This window comes from Macaca thibetana, chromosome 14 (assembly GCF_024542745.1).
Source record: "Macaca thibetana thibetana isolate TM-01 chromosome 14, ASM2454274v1, whole genome shotgun sequence".
NCBI lineage: Eukaryota > Metazoa > Chordata > Mammalia > Primates > Cercopithecidae > Macaca > Macaca thibetana.
Genome location: NC_065591.1, coordinates 32538435 through 32558319, shown reverse-complemented (window position 1 = coordinate 32558319; position 19885 = coordinate 32538435). Strand labels below are relative to the sequence as shown.

General features: G+C 36.2%; 2 protein-coding genes across 2 annotated transcripts in view; one reads left to right on the top strand and one right to left on the bottom strand.

Annotated features, from left to right (window-relative positions):
• The window catches only part of EIF3M (eukaryotic translation initiation factor 3 subunit M), a 116237-nt gene extending 96790 nt beyond the window's left edge, over window positions 1-19447 (top strand). Inside the window, exons 12-13 of the mRNA XM_050759055.1 lie at window positions 12762-12815; window positions 19387-19447. Coding sequence (XP_050615012.1) covers window positions 12762-12809 — 48 coding nt within the window. The 3' untranslated portion in view covers window positions 12810-12815; window positions 19387-19447. The remainder of the gene's footprint in view (window positions 1-12761; window positions 12816-19386) is intronic.
• Window positions 1-19885, bottom strand: part of CCDC73 (coiled-coil domain containing 73) — a 167872-nt gene that overhangs the window by 77349 nt on the left and 70638 nt on the right. Inside the window, exons 4-6 of the mRNA XM_050759024.1 lie at window positions 13344-13415; window positions 10633-10668; window positions 9598-9672 (exon numbers count right to left, since the gene is read on the bottom strand). Coding sequence (XP_050614981.1) covers window positions 9598-9672; window positions 10633-10668; window positions 13344-13415 — 183 coding nt within the window. The remainder of the gene's footprint in view (window positions 1-9597; window positions 9673-10632; window positions 10669-13343; window positions 13416-19885) is intronic.

The following is a 19885-nucleotide window of genomic DNA, read 5'->3' as shown; positions in this document are numbered from 1 at the left end:
ATTTCAGCAGGTTCTCTAACGTGGAATAAGGTCTAGTGTGTTCAAAGAATAGCAAGGAAGTCCATGTGGCTGGAAGGGAGTAAGCAAGGTGAAGAACAGCAGAGTTCAGAGAGGGGCAAGGGAAGGCAAGGGGACCCAAATCATTGTAGGCCTCGTTATGTGTGATACAGATTTGGTTTTTATAACTAATGAGATGGAAAGCCACTACAGAGTTCTGAGGACAAATGTGACAAAGCCTGACTTAGCCCTTTTTTTTTTTTTTTTTTTTTTTTGGAGACGGAGTCTTGCTCTGTCGCCAAGCTGGAGTGCAGTGGCATGATCTCAGTTCACTGCAACCTCTGCCTCCCGGGTTCAAGCAATTCTCCTGCCTCAGCCTCCCAAGTAGCTGGGACTACAGGTGCATGCCACCATGCCTGGGTACTTTTTATATTATTAGTAGAGACGGGGTTTCACCATGTTAGCCAGGATAGTCTTGATCTCTTGACCTCGTGATCTGCCCACCTCAGCCTCCCAAAGTGCTGGGATTAGAGGCACGAGCCACCGCGCCAGGCCCTGACTTAGCTTTTTAAAGACTCACTCTATTACATTCACATTAGAAGGGAACAGAAGTTGTGGCAAGAAAAATCACTTAATAAGCTACTGTAATAATCCAGATGAAAGAGGATGATGAATGAGGACTAGGATGTTAGTAGTGGATGAAATAAGAAGTGGTTGAAAAGCAGATACACTCTGAGGGAGAGCCAAAAAAAAGTAACTGGAAAAAGAGGGTTGTCATTAATAAGGATGGAAAAGATTAAATAAGCCAGTTTTCAGGAGGCAGGACTTTAGAAACTTAGTTTTAACCATGTCAAGTTTGAGGTGTCTTTTAGATATCCAAGCAGAGACAGCAAATAGTTAATGTAGGATGGATTAGGGGTTAGGAGATAAACATTTAGAAGTCTTCTAACATGTAGATCCCATTTTAAAGACACGAGCCTGGATGAGATCAGAGTACTTTTTAAGGCATTCAGCACAAAAGCAAAGGAAAATGTTTTGAGGTCATCTAGAAAAATAAGAGGAAAAAATGAAAAGACAAAATTCAGAAGACAATATATTACTCTGATCCTGAATTTATTATCTGCTACCATTAGCCAAAGATAAAACTATATCTAGAGCAAATTTACCAAATAATTTCAGGCCACCGTTATTCACACACACCTCTGCATTTATTCTTTCTCAATTATATCCACAGCTGTATTTTATCAATAGCTCTAGAGCACTGCCCAACTAATAAACTCCCACATAGCTGCATTTCTGACACATAGATGAATCTGAAAATAATATAATTGGATTGACATGCAGTATTTTTATATATGCTATATTTAATATTTTTAATTATTTAAAAATTGGTTAATATCACATATAGGCATACCTCTAATATCAGAACAAAACTATACTAATGCTAATGCATTAACTATAGAAGGCAACTTCAAGAATAAAATACAAATGTTTTCCTATTATAGTTATCCTTCACTTTATGGAAAATTATAAGAAAAGCTGACTGAAAGCACACTGCTTTACAGAAAAATCTTATTTTCCTATTAATTTTCCATTTATTGAATTATTTTAGTTGGGAATAAAGTCCCCCAAATACTATGTTTAAAACATTTAACCCCTTCCTCTTCTTAAACAGTTCAGCCCTGAAGTCCATTAGGTTAGGTAGTATAAGGTAGGGGTATGTGAGGAAGTGGTGAGGGGGTTGTGTCTAGAGCATTCCAGAACAGAATAACAGGCCTGAATGGAGAAAAGAGGATTTCCCCATGTAAGGGAGGGCAGTCTACTGTGGGGAGTCAGAAACTAAGCAAGGTAGGAGGGTGACCCTGCAAAAGGGCAACCCTGCTGAAAGTGTCAGAATCCAAGCAGGAAAAGGAGGACATCCATATAAGGAAAGAGGGGGCAGCAGAATGGTGGATTGGTTACGTAACAGAGTGTTTTATGAAACAAGTCAACGTCTTAGTGATAATGAAAGTCAGATTTCTCATTGAAAGAGAAGTACTAAAGAGAAGAAATAAACTAAAATAATCCTTGTAGTTTGGGATTGTAATTTGCAGTAGTGCAAATTAATGGTTTTCAATATACATACATAGATTGATATAAAAATATATGTAACTGTAAGTATATGTGTGTATGTGTGTATGTATGTAAATATATACATATATTTCCTAGCTCTGTCCACTGAGGGGGTCTGAGAACAATGACACTCCAACAGTAATAATTGTAATAGCACTCAGACCTTGGTTTCTATATACCTTTTTTTCTACTAAAAGGAACCAGGGCAACATGGAGAAATGGTTTATTATGGGGCAAGATCAGGTAAAGTACAAGGTGATCCTGGTACATTTTATTTTTATCTGAAAGCAGAAAAATCCTAAATGAATGATGAAGACATGTCAAAAATACCCAGCAGCCAGCTTGAATGGACTCCCACTGGCCAAACCAAGAATAATTTGATAAAAATAAATGATAGTCAAATATTTTAATCCATTGTACAAAACAAGAAACTATGAGCCTATATTGATATAAATAAATCTATAAAAAGTTTGGTGAGAAATGACATATTTACATAGTTTCAAAGTGCCTCTCCACAAAATACGCTGATTACAAAGGAGAAAAGAGTAACCTTACAGTGGAGAAATTTGTCAGATACTTCCTTAGTCAAATTATCAGAGTGAACATCACCAATAATAAAACAAATTGAAACCATTAGCTATCTGATAGGATTCAATAAGAAAAATATGGCATTACTTCTGTGATAAATAAACTGAATCTAACCATGAGGAAACATTGTACAAACAGAAACTAAGGAACATTCTACAAAATAATGGTCTGTAATCTTCAAGACTGTCAAAGTTATAAGAATCAACCAAAGACTAGGAAAGTCTTCCAGACTGAAAGAGATTAAAGAGCTATGACAACTAAATACAAACACAGGATTCTAAACTAGACCCTTTTGTTATGAAAATACTTTAATGTGACAATTGGTGAAACTGAATGAGTCCTGAACATTACAGTTATATACCAGTGTTAACTTCCTGATTTTGATTGCTGTGTTATGGTTTTACAGGAGAATATCCCTGACTGTAAGAAGGATATACTATAGTAATGAGACGATAGAGCATCAGTTTGGCAAATTATTCTAAAATCATTCAGGAAAATAAGTTCTTTCTATTGTACTTCCGATGTCTCTAAAAGCTGATGATACTTTCAAAGAAAAAAACTTAAGTGATTCTTAAAAACATTGTGGAATGAACTAATGTGAAATGTTTGAAAAATATATAGCATCAATAAAAAAAAGTTAACATACAGCTGAAGTTCAAAAGAAAGATAAGGAAATTGTCAGACATCAAAAATAAGACAGGAAACCCATAGTCAGAGTTGTAACTATGCAAGGTGATGCTCTAGTAATCCAGAAACCCCTACAAACAGATATAGGCTGTCATGGCAAAGTCAGGGTTTTAATATCCATGTGGGCACAAAGCCAGGGGATCTAGAACACTGGTATAGAGAAAGGACTCTAGAAAAACAGCTAACTTCAAGAAAGGAAGACTAGAAGAACTCAGCCTACCAGCACAAAAAAATGTCTGCCTAGATCACTGGTCCAAAACCAAAAATTATTCCATGAGAAATAGAAAAACCTAAACTTGTAGTACAAAAGGGTATAAAGTCCTAATAATAGATGCTCCCTGCATGGTATGTACATCCTAGATGATAAATTAAGGTAACAACCAGAAACTGTTCTGCGAAATCCTTGAGGCTCAGAACAGAAGCAAATACAAAAGAGCTCTGTAGGAACAATTCCACAAGTTCATCAGAAAAATACAACCTCCACTAAAGAGGGGCTCACAATTTAAAATTTATGAACCACATTAAAAAGGAAGATTTACAATGAAGGAGCATTAGCAGGCAGCCACTGCAAACAGGAAGACTTGTACCCACCAATATTTAAAAATAACAGAAGAATCTCAAAGATATTATTAAAAGTATTTTTAATGATTAGAGACATAAAAGATAAATAAGAAATATGAAAAAAAATAAGACTAGGAAAAGGCAGATTTTTTAAAGCACCAAATAGAATATCTATAAAAGAAAAAGGTCATTATAAAATAAAAAACTTAAAACATAAGTTATATGGCAGATAAAACATAGTTGAAGAATTAGTGAACTAAAAGATATATCTCAGAAAATTACTCACGCCTGTAATCCCAGCACTTTGGGAGGCCGAGGCGGGCGGATCACGAGGTCAGGAGATTGAGACCATCCTGGCTAGCATGGTGAAACCCTGTCTGTACTAAAAATACAAAAAATTAGCTGGGCGTGGTGGCGGGCACCTGTGGTCCCAGCTGCTTGGGAGGCTGAGGCTGGAGAATGGCGTGAACCTGGGAGGCGGAGCTTGCAGTGAGCCGAGATCGTGCCACTGCACTCCAGCCTGGACAACACAGTGAGACTCCGTCTCAAAAAAAAAAGAAAGAAAAAAAATTACATAAGAAACAGCAAGCTCACAGGCATAAAGAAATAGAAAGTGTATAAGGTATAGAGACATGGAGGATGAATGAGAAGATTCAAAATATATCTTCTTAGGAGGCTGAAAGGAGAAAATATAAAGACTCATTGGGGAAGGTAATACTTGAAGTGATAAAGACTTAAACTGTTCTCAGAAATAAATATATTAATTTTCATGTCACAAAAGAACTCTTAAATCGTAAAACAAAGAAAATAAACAAATATTTTAGTAATAAAAATAATTATTGTAATTCAACTTAGAAAGCTGTAGGACTGACAGTGATTTTTAAAAGAATTTTTTAGAGAAGATTGAGGTTCACAGCAAAATCCAGAGGAAGGTAAAGAGATATACCATATACTCCCTGCCCCACACATACATAACCCCCCATTATTAAAATCCCCCACCAGAGGGGTACTGATATGGTTTGGCTCTGTGTCCCCACCCAAATCTTATGTCAAATTGTAATCCCCACATTGTTGGAGGAGGGGCCTGGTGGGAGGTGACTGGATAATGAGGGCAGTTTCTAATGGTTAGCACCATCCCTCTAGTGTTATCTCATGATGGAATTCTCATGAGATCTGGTTGTTTAAAAGTGTGTAGCACTTTCCCCCTTAGCTGTCTCTCTCTCCTGCTCTGCCAAGGTAAGACATGCTTACTTCCCCTCCCACCATGATTTTAAGTTTCCTGAGGCCTCCCAGCCATGCTTCCTATACAGCCTGCAGAACTGTAAGTCAATTAAACCTCTTTTGTTCATAAATTACCCAGTCTCAGGTAGCTCATTATAGCAATGTGAGGATGGACTAATACAGGTACATTTCTTACAATTAATGAACCTACACTGACATCATTATCACCCAAAGTTCACAGCTAACATTAGAATTCATTCTTGGTATTGTACATACTATGAGTTTGGACAACTATATGACATGTGTCCACCATTACAGTATCATACAGAGTATTTTTATTGCCGTAAAAATCTTCTGTACTCTGCCTTTTTATCTCTCCCTCCTTCAACCCCTGGAAACCACTTTTTTTTTCTTTCAAGATGGAGTCTCCCTCTTGTCCCCCAGGCTGGAGTGCAATGGTGCGATCTCGGCTCACTGTAATCTCCACCTCCCAGCTTCAAGCGATTCTCCTGCCTCTGCCTCCCAAGTAGTTGGGACTACAGGTGCCCACCACCACACCCCACCAAATTTTTGTATTTTCAATACAAACAGGTTTTCACCATGTTGGCCAGGCTGGTCTCGAACTTCTGACCTTAGGTAATCTGTCTGCCTCGGCCTCTCAAAGTGCTGGGATTACAGGTGTGAGCCACTGCGCCTGGCCACAACCACTTTTTTTTTACCGCCTCCATCATTTTTCCTTTTCCAGAATGTCGTATAGTTGGTGAGTAGTGTATCTTTGTTGTTTTAATTTGTATTTCCCTAATGACATATGATGTGGTGCATCTTTTCATAAGCTTATATGCCATCTGTATGTATATCTTCTTTGGTGAGGTGTCTGTTAAGATCTTTGGCCCATTTTAAAATCAGATTGTTTTCTTATTGTTCAGTTTTAAGAGGTCTTTGTTATTTTGGATAGCTGTCCTTTGTCAGAGGTGTCTTTTGCAAATGCTTTTTTTCCTACTCTGTGGCTTGTCTTTTCATTCTCTTGACAAGCCAGAGTAGGTAAAGTTTTTAATTTTAATGAAGTCCAGCTTATCAATTCTTTCAGAAATCATGCTTTTGGTGTTGTATCAAAAAAGTCATCAGCAAACCCACAGTCATCTAGATTTTCCCCTATGTTATCTTCTAGGAGTTTTTTAGATTTGTGTTTTACATTTTGGTCTGTGTTCCATTTTGAATTAAATTTCGTGTAAATCTGTGTCTAGATGCATTTTTTTCCTATGGATGTCCAGCTGTTCCTGTACCATTTGTTGAGAAGGATGTATTTTTTACCTTCCCAATTTTGAGAGCTTTGCTATTTTATTACATTTCCTTCTATCATTCTCCAGACTATAAAATTACCCAAATATCTAAGAATTCCTCATGCATAAATGTATAAACTCAAAGCTCCAGAAATCTAATTTCCTTTTGTCCATGTGATTAGGTATGGCCTAATAAAATTAGGCTTCAAAACTAGAAATAACATGTTATATATTAAATATCCCTTCAGTTCTATAAGAGGAATTAATATAATATATAAAATTAAGTAAGTTTAAATTTAACGAAGTAAAATAATAAAATAGAGCTTTGGAGCTGAATATCTTAGAGATCATCTATCCCATTACTCCCAATCTGGGTTTTACGACATCTACGTATCCTCTCTTTATTCATGCCTCTTCTGGGAGCGTGAATGGAGCAGTGTTTACATTATTACAGTGTAATACATTATTACAACAGTGTTTACATTATTACAATCAATATAGATAGCGTTTAATGCATGAGTCTAACGGGGGTACTAATACATTTCCTTCTATATAGTTCTAGTGTGCTACTTGAAGAATTGTTTTACTATGATCGGGACCTAAGTATCTTCTCTTTTTTACTGCATTCAAGACCTAAATATCTTTTTTTTTTTTTTTTTTTTTTTTTGGAGACAGGGTCTCACTCTGTCACCCAGGCTGGAGTGCAGTGGCGCAATCACAGCTCAATGCAGCCTCAACCTTCTGGGTCAAGCAATTAACATCAGCCTCCCATGTAGCTGGAGCTACAGCCACGCACCACCATATCTGGCTAATTTTTGTGTATATATTTTTTTGTACAGATGCGGTTTCACCATGTTGCCCAGGCTGGTCTCGAACTCCTGGGCTCAAGCAATTCGTCCGCCCAAAATGCTGGGATTACAGGCATGAGCCACCACGCCGGGCCTCTTGTCTTCTTACATTCCATCAATTGCTCAGAACCATCCCAAATTTTAACTTGCTTTATATCTTTCTCATATAGTTATGTTTTCCCTAGAGTTTCTGATCACTACTTTTTTGTTGAAAAAAACACAAGGATTTTTTTTTTTTTTTTTTTGAAACAGAGGGTAGTGGCCTGATCATGGCTCACAGCAGCCTCAACCTTGTGGGCTCAAGCAATTCTTCTACCTCAGCCTCTGGAGTAGCTAAGACTACAGGTGCTCACTACCACACCCAGCTAATATTTTTTTCAATTTTTTATAGAGACAGGATCTCCCTATGTTACCCAGGCTGGTCTGGAACGCAGTCCTCCAGTCTCAGCCTCCCAAAATGCTGGGATTACAAGCATGAGCCACCACACCCAGCCTAGGATGTATGTTAACATTTTTCCATACTTTTCTTTGTGTTCATATATACACACACTTTTCGTTTTTTCTGAACTATCTGAAAGTAAGTTGCAGCTAATAGGTGATTTCACCCTAAATACTTCATCATACATTTTCTAAGAATAAAAACTTTCTTTTATATAACCATAATATTATGCCTAGGATAATATTATACCTAGGACATTACTATATTATTATACCTAGGAAAATAATTCAATAATATAATCTAATATATGGTCATATTCAAATATCCCAATTGTCCTCTACAAATTTTTATGGCTGGTTTTATTCCTGATCCAGGATCCAGTGAGAGTTCACATACTACATATTCTTTTTTTTGAGATGGAGTCTCGCTCTGTCACCCAGGCTGGAGTGTAGTGATGTGATCTCCGCTCACTGCAACCTCTGCCTCCCAGATTCAAGCGATTCTCCTGCCTCAGCCTCCTGAGCAGTTGGCACTACAGGCCAGCCTGTACCATGCCTGGTACCCGCCACCATGCCTGGCTAATTTTTGTATTTTTGGTAGAGACAGAGTTTCACCATGTTGGCCAGGCTGGTTTCCAACTCCTGACTTCAAGTGATCTGCTGCCTTGGCCTCTATTATTTTAATCAAAAGTAGCTCCCCTTTCTTTTTTCATGACACTGAAGTTTTTTTTGTTTTGGTTTGGTTTGAACTTTTAGGTTCAAGGGTACATATGCAGGTCTGTTATACAGGTAAATTGCATGTCACGGGGGTTGGTTGTACAGATGATTTTACCACCCAGGTAATAAGCACAGAACCCAATAGGTCCTTTTTTGATCCTCACCTTCCTCCCATCCTCCATGCTCAAGTAGGCCCCAGTGTCTATTGTTTCCTTGTTTAACAATGAAGTTTTTTGAGTCCAGCCTAGATGTCATATAGAATGTGCCACACATTGTGATTGTGTCTAATTGTTTCATCATAATTAGATTTCAAATAATATTTTTGGCAAGAAAATTACATAGGTGAAGTTCGGTCCTCCTTATTGCATAATAACAGTGGATCCACGGAAAAGCTGTATCATTATTAACACTGCTAGACTCGATCACTTGATTAAAGTGGTGACCTTCAGGATCCTTCTAATGTAAAAATACATTTTGCTATTTGTAATTAATGTTATCTGTTTGAAATTGCATGAATATTGTCTTCCCAACAATCATTATTCCACTAATTACTTCATTTTACTTTATGTCTTCCCCATTAGGCTAAGCTTCACAAGGGCAGAGATTTTGTCTTGTTTATCATTGCTGTATCCTTAATGCTGAGAAAAGTGTTTGCACATAGTAGACCCTCAATATATATTGAATGAATCATCATTAGTTAAATACTTCTGTATTCTCTAAGAGACTATGAACAACTTAAGGACAAAGGTAATGTTTTCTTAGTTTTTGTATTTGTAGAAAATAAGCACAGTACTTAGCACATAGTAAAAATTCTATCTGTTTTAATTTTTAAGGACCATGGGTAAGTCAGTTACAATATATATGCCTTACTCATTTTCCTTATGTATAAAATGTTAAAAATGCATCTACTTAACTATATTAATAAGATATACTAAAAATTATTTTAATATTTCTTTCTAAAGTAAAATATAGTAAAGTAAAACTCCTAATTTTAAAACAAGGCTCTCAGGAAAAAGTATTAAATTATGTAATATATTAAATATAAATTTCTGTCAGCTTTTCTTTGTAGCTTACATATCTAAAGGCATTTTACTGATACAATGCTAAAATACCAAACTACTTTTTAAACAGCACATACTTATTTTTACCTGTAGTGCTTTTAATGTTTCCTTCAATCCTTCTATTTCTTTTTCCTTTATTTCTGTAGCAAGCTGATATTTTCCCTTTAAGTAAAAAACTGTATTTCAGTACTTTCCAATGTAAATGATAATACAAAAGGGTAAAATATAAGAGCTCAAGAACGAAAATCTCTATTTTAAACCAAATATTTCACAGGCTTTAACCTTCTATCTGTGCGACAAATTACACTTCTAATGATTTCAAAATATAAAATTACAATAAGGCCTTTATATGGTTACAATGATCATGAAATAGAATATCTTATTATAATGACAAATCATTTTATCAGTAGAGCATCCTACCCGAGAACTTAGACACTTTATAATTACTTAATTAATACAACTAGAATAAATACATTCTAATTAATAAGATACAGATGCATTTGTCTAATGAATATAAAAACATGAGAATTTTTTACAGAAGATCTTTGGCTAAAAATAAACTATAAGTGATTATTACTAACAGCATGTTCATTGAGATAATAAAAACATGTATTAACTATTAAATAGCTAGAGAAAATATTTAGTGTCAGATAAATTTCTAGGTTTGTTGGAGCTTTATCCCCTTTGCCAGTTGTTCTGCACCCAGTTGCAAGTCATTTCCATATTTTTTAAAGACAGTAATTCCAGTGAAAAAGCACTAAAAACATACCATGGTTAATAGAAACACTGCACTGAATGGTAAGAACATTAATTTGGGACCTGAAGAGGTCTGGGTTCTAGTCTCAATTTTGCCACTTCAAAGTGAGACCTTTGGCAAGTCATTTAGTCTTGTTAGGCCTCTGTATTCTGAACTCTAAAATGACGGAAGTGAAGTAACATGATTATATCTTCAGTCCTTTCTAAGATTTTAAGCAGTTAACCACCTCCATTAGTTTGTTACTAATGCTCTTTTCTGTTATGGCAAACAACGGATAATAAAAGGCATTTAGCTATGTTTTAAATTATTTTGTAAAAATAAATACCTTTTAATAGATAGAAAATTTTTTAAAAAATTATAAATACCTTTTCTTCTTCCAGGGCATACATCTTCATTTGCAACTGATAAACAATTTTAAAAATTAAAATAAAGGGAGATAAACTGTTAACAGTGATCTATACTGGTCACTGAGACTAAAGAAACACGTTATATATCTATATTGTTTGAAATGGAAATAATGTGAATGTTATTTTCAGATTCAGAAAATAAATAATAATGATATAAAATGAGAAAAAAAGCCAGTCAGTAAAGTAAATGAACTTTGTATTTATTTATTTGAGATGAGGTCTTGCTATGTTGCCCAGGCTGTACTCCAACTCCAGGGCTCAAGGGATCTCCCACCTCAGCCTCCCAAGTAGCTGAGACTAGAGGCACACACCACTACACCCAGTTCAAAATTAGCAATTTAATCACACTGATCAGAGACACCAATTATCCTTGAAAGTTTTGTTTTTTCCTCCAGAAGTTTTTCTTAAATGTCTGAATATTTTGCCATCCACTCCTAAATCACAGCTTTTATCATTTTCCAAAGGTACAATTTTGTAAATCAGTATCATTTGTATTATCATTGACAGTATTTATGTTCAAAAATTTGTGCAGCCTAACACATTATGACCTGTTTAAAAAAATAATAACATTTTAATGGCCAGGCATGGTAGTTCATGCCTGTAATCCCAATACTTTGGGAAGCTGAGGCGAGAGAATTGCTTGAGCCCAAGAGTTTTGAGACCAGCCCGGGCAGTATAGTGAGACTTCCTTGACAAAAATGTCCCAGCTACTTGGGAGGTGGGAGGATCATTTGAGTCCTGGAGGTGGAGATAGCAGTGAGCTGAGATCAGGCTACTGCACTCCAGCCTGGGCTACAAGGCGAGACTGTCTCTAAATAAATAAATAAAAATAATGACATTTTAGAACAGAAAAACTAAAGTACACACACCAAAGGAAAATTATGAAATATTCTAAGCAACACAAGAGTATTAGGCAAAATTTTCAAGAAATGAAATTTTTCTTTGGAAATTTCCTATTTCCTTTTTCTTTTTCTTTCTTTTTTCTTTTTTTTTTGTGAGACGGAGTCTTGCTCTGTCGCCCAGGCTGGAGTGCAGTGGGGCGATCTCGGCTTACTGCAAGTTCTGCCTCCCGGGTTCACACCATTCTCCTGCCTCAGACACCCAAGTAGCTGGGACTACAGGCACCTGCCACCACGCCCAGCTAATTTTTTCTTTTATATTTTCAGTAGAGACGGGGTTTCACCGTGTTAGCCAGGATGGTCTCGATCTCCTGACCTCGTGATCCGCTGGCCTCGGCCTCCCAAAGTGCTGGGATTACAGGCGTGAGCCACCGCGCCCAGCCGAAATACTTATTTATTTATTTATTTATTTATTTATTTATTTATTTATTTTGAGACAGAGTCTTGCTCTGTCGCCCAGGCTGTACTGCAATGGTGTGATCTCAGCTCATTGCAACCTCCGCCTCCTGGGTTCAAGCAATTCTCCTGCCTCAGCCTCCCAAGTAGCTGGGATTACAGGCTCCGGCCACCATGCCCGGCTAATTTTTGTGTTTTTAGTACAGACAGAGTTTCACCATATTGGCCAGCCTGGTCTGGAACTCTTGACCTTGTGATCTGCCCGCCTTGGCCTCCCAAGGTGCTGGGATTACAGGCAAGAGCCACAGTGCCCGGCCTCCTATTTCCTTTTTCACACTCCTCACATTCAAGATCCCTTTCTTTAAACACACACACACACAAACACACACACACACACACACACACACAAATTAAAAAACAAAGAACCCAAGAGCACTTTCTCCTCTACCCTTCAGATATCTGAGTATCCTTATCTTGCCCAAAGTCCTTTGTGACAGCAGAGATGTGGACTTGCTCTTTCCTAGAGAATACTGTGATACACTTTGGGCTTTTGCTTCCCTAACCTTCAATTAAAACTCCCATAACCTTGGTTAGTCCTATCTCAGATTAAAGGAAGAAAGTCATTTGCTTAAAAAAATTCATACATCTACACACACTTGTATTATAAAGATGAAGATAAATACAGGAAAGGAAAAATGAAAAAATAATGATGTGAGATAGAGATAAGGAAACTTTCAGAGGATATTTTACATGAGCACATTTTCTTAAACTATTACAATATTTTCTTACTAGGAACTGAAGAGAAATTTTAGTCAAGAAGAGCTACAGAATTCAGATTAGCTGAAGGTATGTACAGCGATTTATGTCTTGATTTTTTTCTCATTTTCGTACTACTATTAGTTACTGATGATTGATATTTATGGAGGCTACAGTGCATAATAATCATCTCTTCTAATCCTTGACATCTCCCTACTTGCATCTCAGATTTTGATCATAATGTTATAACTCTACTTTGGTACAGGGGTACTATGGAAGAGGCAAGAGCCTAGGAAGTTCTACTAAAAGAAAGAGGAAAGGGGAAAGAACAACACACACATCCCACTCACCTAAATTATTTAGGACAGATGAAAATATATCTTCATCTCCAAGAAAATAGTTTTCCCAATTTCCCTCCTTAACAAACTCATTCTACTACTTTACATTTTATTCTCAGTTGTGATTAAAAATTATTTTATTCATTTCCTACTTCCCATAATACCTTGTTCTCCTTTTTGTCTTTGGTGAGTATGGAGAACAGCTTGCCATAATATTCATGGGAGGGGGAGGAAATACAATATTTAAAATGGTAGTATTTGTCTATCCTTACGAAATTACCTGCTTTTTAAAAACTGCCATTGCTTCCTTGTGTTGCTCTGCCAATGTTTCCTTTTGATTCTGAAGAGTTTCCTGTTTTAAAAATTATGACAAGTTAAAATATACATTCTAGCAACTCTCTTTCAGCTTTAAATCTTAACTGGGTTCACAATTTAAAGTTAACCATACCTTTTACATATATTATTTTGTGTTCCTGGAATTCCACTTTAAACCAATTTTATGATTATTTTTTGAGAGAGGGTCTCACTCTGTTGCCCAAGCTGGAATGCAGTGGCACAATCACAGCTCACTGCAGCCTCGACCTTCCCGGGCTCAGGTGATTCTCCTGCTTCAGCCTCTCTAGTAGCTGGTATTACAGATGTCTGCCACCATGCCCGGCTAATTTTTGTATTTTTTGTAGAGGCAGGGTTTTGCCATGTTGCACAGGCTAGCCTCAAACTCCTGGAAGCAAGTGATCCACCCACTTCGGCCTTCCAAGATGCTGGGATTACAGGCATGAGCCACTGTACCTGGCCCAATTTTATAATTTTTTAATTGTCATAGAATCATCACATAAGCATTTTGCTTTATGTTGCTTTTTTCATGGAAAAAAAACACATTGCTTCTAAAATTTTTAAACTTTGGACATTATTTGCTCCAAAGCGTTCTCTAAGAAAAATATCTTTTAACCAAAAGTAATTAAAATTAACAAATTAACAGTCCTAGTATACAAGCAGACTATTGTCTTAGAGTTTCAAAAACAACAACAATAACAACAAAAACCAGTTTTATGATCTAAGCAGAAATGCTTACCTGGCAACATATACACCTTTAAGTTCATTGGAATAATTTTTTACAAACCAAAACTACCACAGAGAATTTCTGAAAAAAAATCTATATATGATTCCATTTCTCTTTTTCTCCTTCTCCCACCTTTTTGGTGGAAGTTGCATGTTCTGTTCTTTCTATTCTAGATTACTTTAACGTTCTTCTATTTTTATCAAAGTTAATAATTCTCATCATTTAAAAATTAGGTCTAAAAGTGGCAACCACTTTCAAATTTTTCTGCTGTTTGCTCCAGATTTCTAAATAATACATTGAGTTAGCAATTTAAAAAGTTTATCTTTTGACCTCTTATTGATGACAGTAGTGGCCCATCTGGAGCCACCGTTGTGAGGATGCCAGCTGCAGCAAGGGAGGTGCAGCCAGGGCTACGACTCTGCAAAGTCATTTGGGGCTGGGAACAGGTGAAGAACCCAAAGCAAATGCAACAAAAACAAAGATAAATAGATGGGACTTAATTAAACTAAAAAGATTCTGCGCAGCAAAAGAAATAATCAGCAGAGTTAACAAACAACCCACAGAGTGGCAGAAAATCTTCACAATCTATACATCTGACAAAGGACAATATCCAGAGTCTTAAAAAAAAAAAAGATATGCAAATGGTCAACAAGCATATAGAAAAATGCTCAACATCACTAATGATCAGGGAAATGCAAATCAAAACCATCATGTGATACCACCTTACTCCTGCAAGAATGGCCATAATCAAAAAATTAAAAAACAATAGATGTTGGTGTGGAGGTGGTGAAAAGGGAACACTTTTACACTGCTTGTAGGAATGTAAACTTGTACAACCACTATGGAAAACAGTGTTTAAAGATTGCTTAAAGAACTAAAAGTAGATCTACCATTTGATCCAGCAATTCCACTACTAGGTATCGACCTGGAGGAAAAGAAGTCATTATACAAAAAGGATACTTATACATCCAGGTTTATAGCTGCACAATTTGCAGTTGCAAAAATATGGAACCAGTCCAAATGCCCATCAATCAACAAGTGGATAAAGAAAATATGGTATATACACACCACAGAATACTACTCAGCCATATAAAGGAACGCAATAATGGCATTCACAGCAACCTGGATGAAATTGGAGACTTTATTCTAAGTGAAGTAACTCAGGAATGGAAAACCAAACGTTGTATGTTCTCACTTAAAAGAGGCACCTAAGCTATGAGGACAGAAAGGCCTAAGAAAAATACACTAGACTTTGCAGAATCAGGGGAAAGGGTGGGAGAGGAGTGAGGGATAAAAGAATACACATTGGGTACAGCATATACTGTTCGGGTGATGGGTGCACCAAAGTCTTGGAAATGACCACTAAATAACTTATTCATGTAACTAAACACTACCTGCTCCCTAAAAACCTACTGAAAAAAAACAAAAACAAAAACCTTAACAGCGCCCCTTTCTGGGTCTTCCAGCTGTCATAAAGCTTTCTACCTATTTGTACCTCAGCAGTATAGACAAGCCCTTAATGCTCTAACAGAACACCATGGGAGTCATCAGGGTCTAATTGCTTATTACAGCCTTCCCTTAGACTTAATGGCAAAAGCCAACTCCTTATCAAGGGCAGTATTAGCAGCTGTCAAACTAGTAGAGGCTTCTACTAATGTGGTTTAAGGATTTATTTAGACTTCATGATACCTCATGCTGTGCAATCCTTGTTATTTACTAAAAACACATTTCTCAGCAAGCAGGTTCACCTCCTATGAACTTTTATTACTTTCTCCCCTACACATCTCCACCCAGTGCTGTAATATCTGAAAGTCTACTAACAGGAAGACAACACATGATCTCACTTATATATGGAAACTAAAAAAGTCAAACTTATACAAGTTGAGAGTAGAATGGTAGTTACAAGAAGCTGGGGAGGTAGAGTCTGGGGTGGAGGGAAGGGAGATGTTGATCAAGGGGTACAAAGTTCCAGTTAGATGGGAAGAATAAGTTTGCGATCTACTGCACAGCATGTAGTAAACATAGTTAATAAATATGTATATTTCAAAATTGGTAAAAGTAGATTTTAAATATTCTCACTACAAAAAAATAAGCATTGAGGTGATGGATACATTAATTAGTTTGGTATAACCATTCCACAAAAATGTATACATACACAGGTATATCAAAACATCACATTGTAGCCCATAAATATATACAATATTTATTTTTCAATTAAAATAAAGATCTAAATAAAAAATAAAGAGTCATGAAAACTGAAAAAGAAAAACTAATTGCTTATTTCTCTTTAATTTTTAATTGCACAAACTATGCAATAATACCGTTTGACAATTGCCCCCTAAAATTGCCAATAAGTCTGTCATATAATCTTACCTAAGCTTACATACATGTATATAATAATTTACTTTTTATGTGTTATTCATTATAAATATGTATATATATACTGTTCATTTTTTATATAGCATATATAAATGCTTGAATAGAAGCAGGTTAAAATGCTTTTATATCTTAATGAAAAAATATACTAATGTAGTAAGAGAGATGGGGATTGAACAGAACACCCACCAAACTTTCTTTCAAGAAATATTTTGATAATCAATAACTTCCTATATAAAGTATATCTCTTTGATCTCTATTTCTAATAAATATTACTCATAGACAAGTTTAACAAAAAGCCTGGTACTGTTTTTCCAGTACCCAAAGAAAGGGAAATCTATAACGAGTTAGTCTCTGTCTGAACAATAACTGTGCTTCAGACAGATTTATTAGAAACTCCCCCAGATTAAATTTACATGTAATCTTGTTTGTTGATAGGTCATTTTTTGAAAGTAAAACGGAAAAAGTATCAGGCAGGATATACTGCAACAGTGTCAACTGACCCCTAAATCGTGACTCCTTGCCAGAGGTTAAACCAGCCCAGATGACAAAACTTATTCTACTCATCAAAGCTTGCCAATTGTCAAGACATTAGAGAGTTAACATTAATAGCAGCTATGCCTTTGGTGTAGTCCATGATTTTGGAATAGTGTACAAATAATTAGGGTTTCTGATCTCAATAGGAATCCCAATTTCATTTTAAGTTTTCTAATGCTTCCTTAGGGGATGGCTATCATAAAGTCACACTAAAAGGGATAACATTAAGGCCAGAGGAAATATCCTAGCTAATCTTATGACATACAGTCCTGGCCCCCATGATATCCAAAAAGTCAAATCTTTGAAGACGTTTTAAAAGGTTATTTTGGAATGCCTACAACTGGCTCCAGAGTCTGAAGAAAAAAACGTGATAATAAATTACAAAAAGAAAATATCTTTCAGGACACTTTCAGGACAGACACTTGGTGGCACCAGAGGACCTCAATGGAACTTTGTAAAAATTTTATAGGAAATTACCCATCAGAGCAAGGACAAATTGAACATTATACTCAATTAGCATTGGTGGTGAAATTTTACTAAAATTGCTGAGGATGTCTCTGGTATATAGCTGTCATTAGCACTGTCCTGGTAAAATTGTTATCCTTGTAAATCCAAGCCTTAGGGTGCCTATAAACACTTCCAAATGGATTTCCTAAAATTAACCCCTAGAATGCGTTCTGAATATGTTCATCATTGCTTCCATCTTCTCAGGATGAACTAAAACTTCTTGCCAGAGAGCTACAATTCTGAGTAGAAAAAAAAATTACTTGATTTTGTGTTTACAACCTGAGGATCTCCAGGGACTGGGTTACTCATTTTACTGGGACTTCATTAGAGAACTTTGCAAAACCTTGTCATTTACTTAGAAATTCATTGCCCCCATCATCCTCAAACTTGAAGAAAAGTAGAGAGGACTAACGGCACACTGTATCTGACACACTTAAACTTCCATGACCAAGGTTACCTCTAACTCATAACATCATGAAGTCCATACTCCCCTACATTCACTGGCTTTTACCATATAAACTTGTTAAGAGTTTGCCCTATGAAGTTGGCTACTTCGCCCTTCATTTTGGACATTTCTTTACTTCAGAAAAATGTGGCAAAGTACTCCAAGGGACTAATGTAATATGTTTCAGAGTCTAATCACAAACAGATAAAAGTTGCTTTTCTTCTACATGACCAAAAGCTCAGAGGTAGTGTCTTCTGGAAATGACCTCAGAGAGGAAAAACAAACATCCTGAAACCATACTGGAAATAATCCTACCAAGAACTTTGACTGCTAGCCCAGTGGTTAAACCCCTGGGGAATAGATCCTTGAATTCATGTCTCCCAGATGAACAGACACTAGGTTTCACTAATACACAGAATGCCATTCCATCAAGAAATTTAAATCTAAGGAGTCTTGAGAAAGCTTCAGAAGCAGACATCTTCAGAAAGAAACAGCTACCATTCAAGAGGTATGGATCAAGACAGCCTCTACCCAAGACCTACGGAGTCTGTTTTTATATGGACCGTGAACCAAGAATGGTTTTTATATTTTTAATGGGTTAAAAAGAAAAATAAAAAAAGAATAACATTTCAAATCACCTGAATATTGTATAAAATATAAATTTTAGTGTCCATAACGTTTTATAGGAACATAGCCATGCTGATTCATGTAAGTACTGTCCATGGCTGCTTTTACACTATAACAACAGAGTTGAGTGGCTGTGATAGAGACCATACCGTCCACAAAGCCTGAAATATTTACTAGACGGCTATTTACATAAAAAGCTTGCTAACACCCTACCTAGATAATCAGAGCCAAAGATTGCAATGCTTTTATTTGCAGGCTTTTGTTCTTTATTTTCTGAGATACTTTCTTTCCCCTTTCTTAATCCAGCCCCTTAAGTGAGTAAAAACATATCATTTATTAACCATGATGGTTTCAAAGACCCTTATCCTTAATATTGCTCTCTATATTCTTGGCCACTCTATGGTGTGAGTACAATTACTAATGGAAATTTTTGATTTGGGGATGGCCTCTGTTCTCTTGATTTAATATAGGGATTCCTGGCTGCTGGCTTAAAAGTGATCTACAAGTTCTGATAATAAACTTTTCCTTAGTGTTTTTCCATGTTGGTGTGTTCAGAAGTGTGACTTCTGGAGTCTTAAATACTGTTGGATAGCCACGGTCCTATAAAATGATCCAACAAATTATGATCCAACAAAAGGAAAAACTGATACACACACACACACATCCCCCACCAGAAACCACCTACATGTCATCATGACTCTTCATCAAGCAGCATAAATCTTGATTGATCACATCCTAAATAACAATGGTTTTGTTTTTTTTTTTTTCCAGCTCAGGTTGAAGAAGCAAAAGGGGACTGATAACTGAAACCACCTGCATCAATATAACAGAGCTATTTGGAGTAAGAACTGAGAATACCTGTGTCAACACAACTTAGTTTTTTGTTCCAGGAAATCTTTGCCCAGTAAATATAAGACTATAAAAACCAATAAATTATATCACTGTTTGTTTCAGGCAACTGCTGCAAAACAACTTATCTAAGACAATGGTTTATTTGGGTAAACATCTGGTTTATCAAACAACTATTCTCAAGAGTAGCTTCAAGAGCCTCAATGTTGCTACATTCACAATCCTAAATACTACGTTACAAAATTTGCCCAATTCCCATCAACATCCTGCCTTAAAAGAACTGCCTAAATCTACTTGCACCTAGACCCTATAACCCTCTACGTAGTCCAATACTGATTTGCACCTTTTGAAATACTAAGACTCTGTAGTGTTTTCACTTATTGCAATGAGTTTCAATAAACACACCTGCTTTATTAACAAG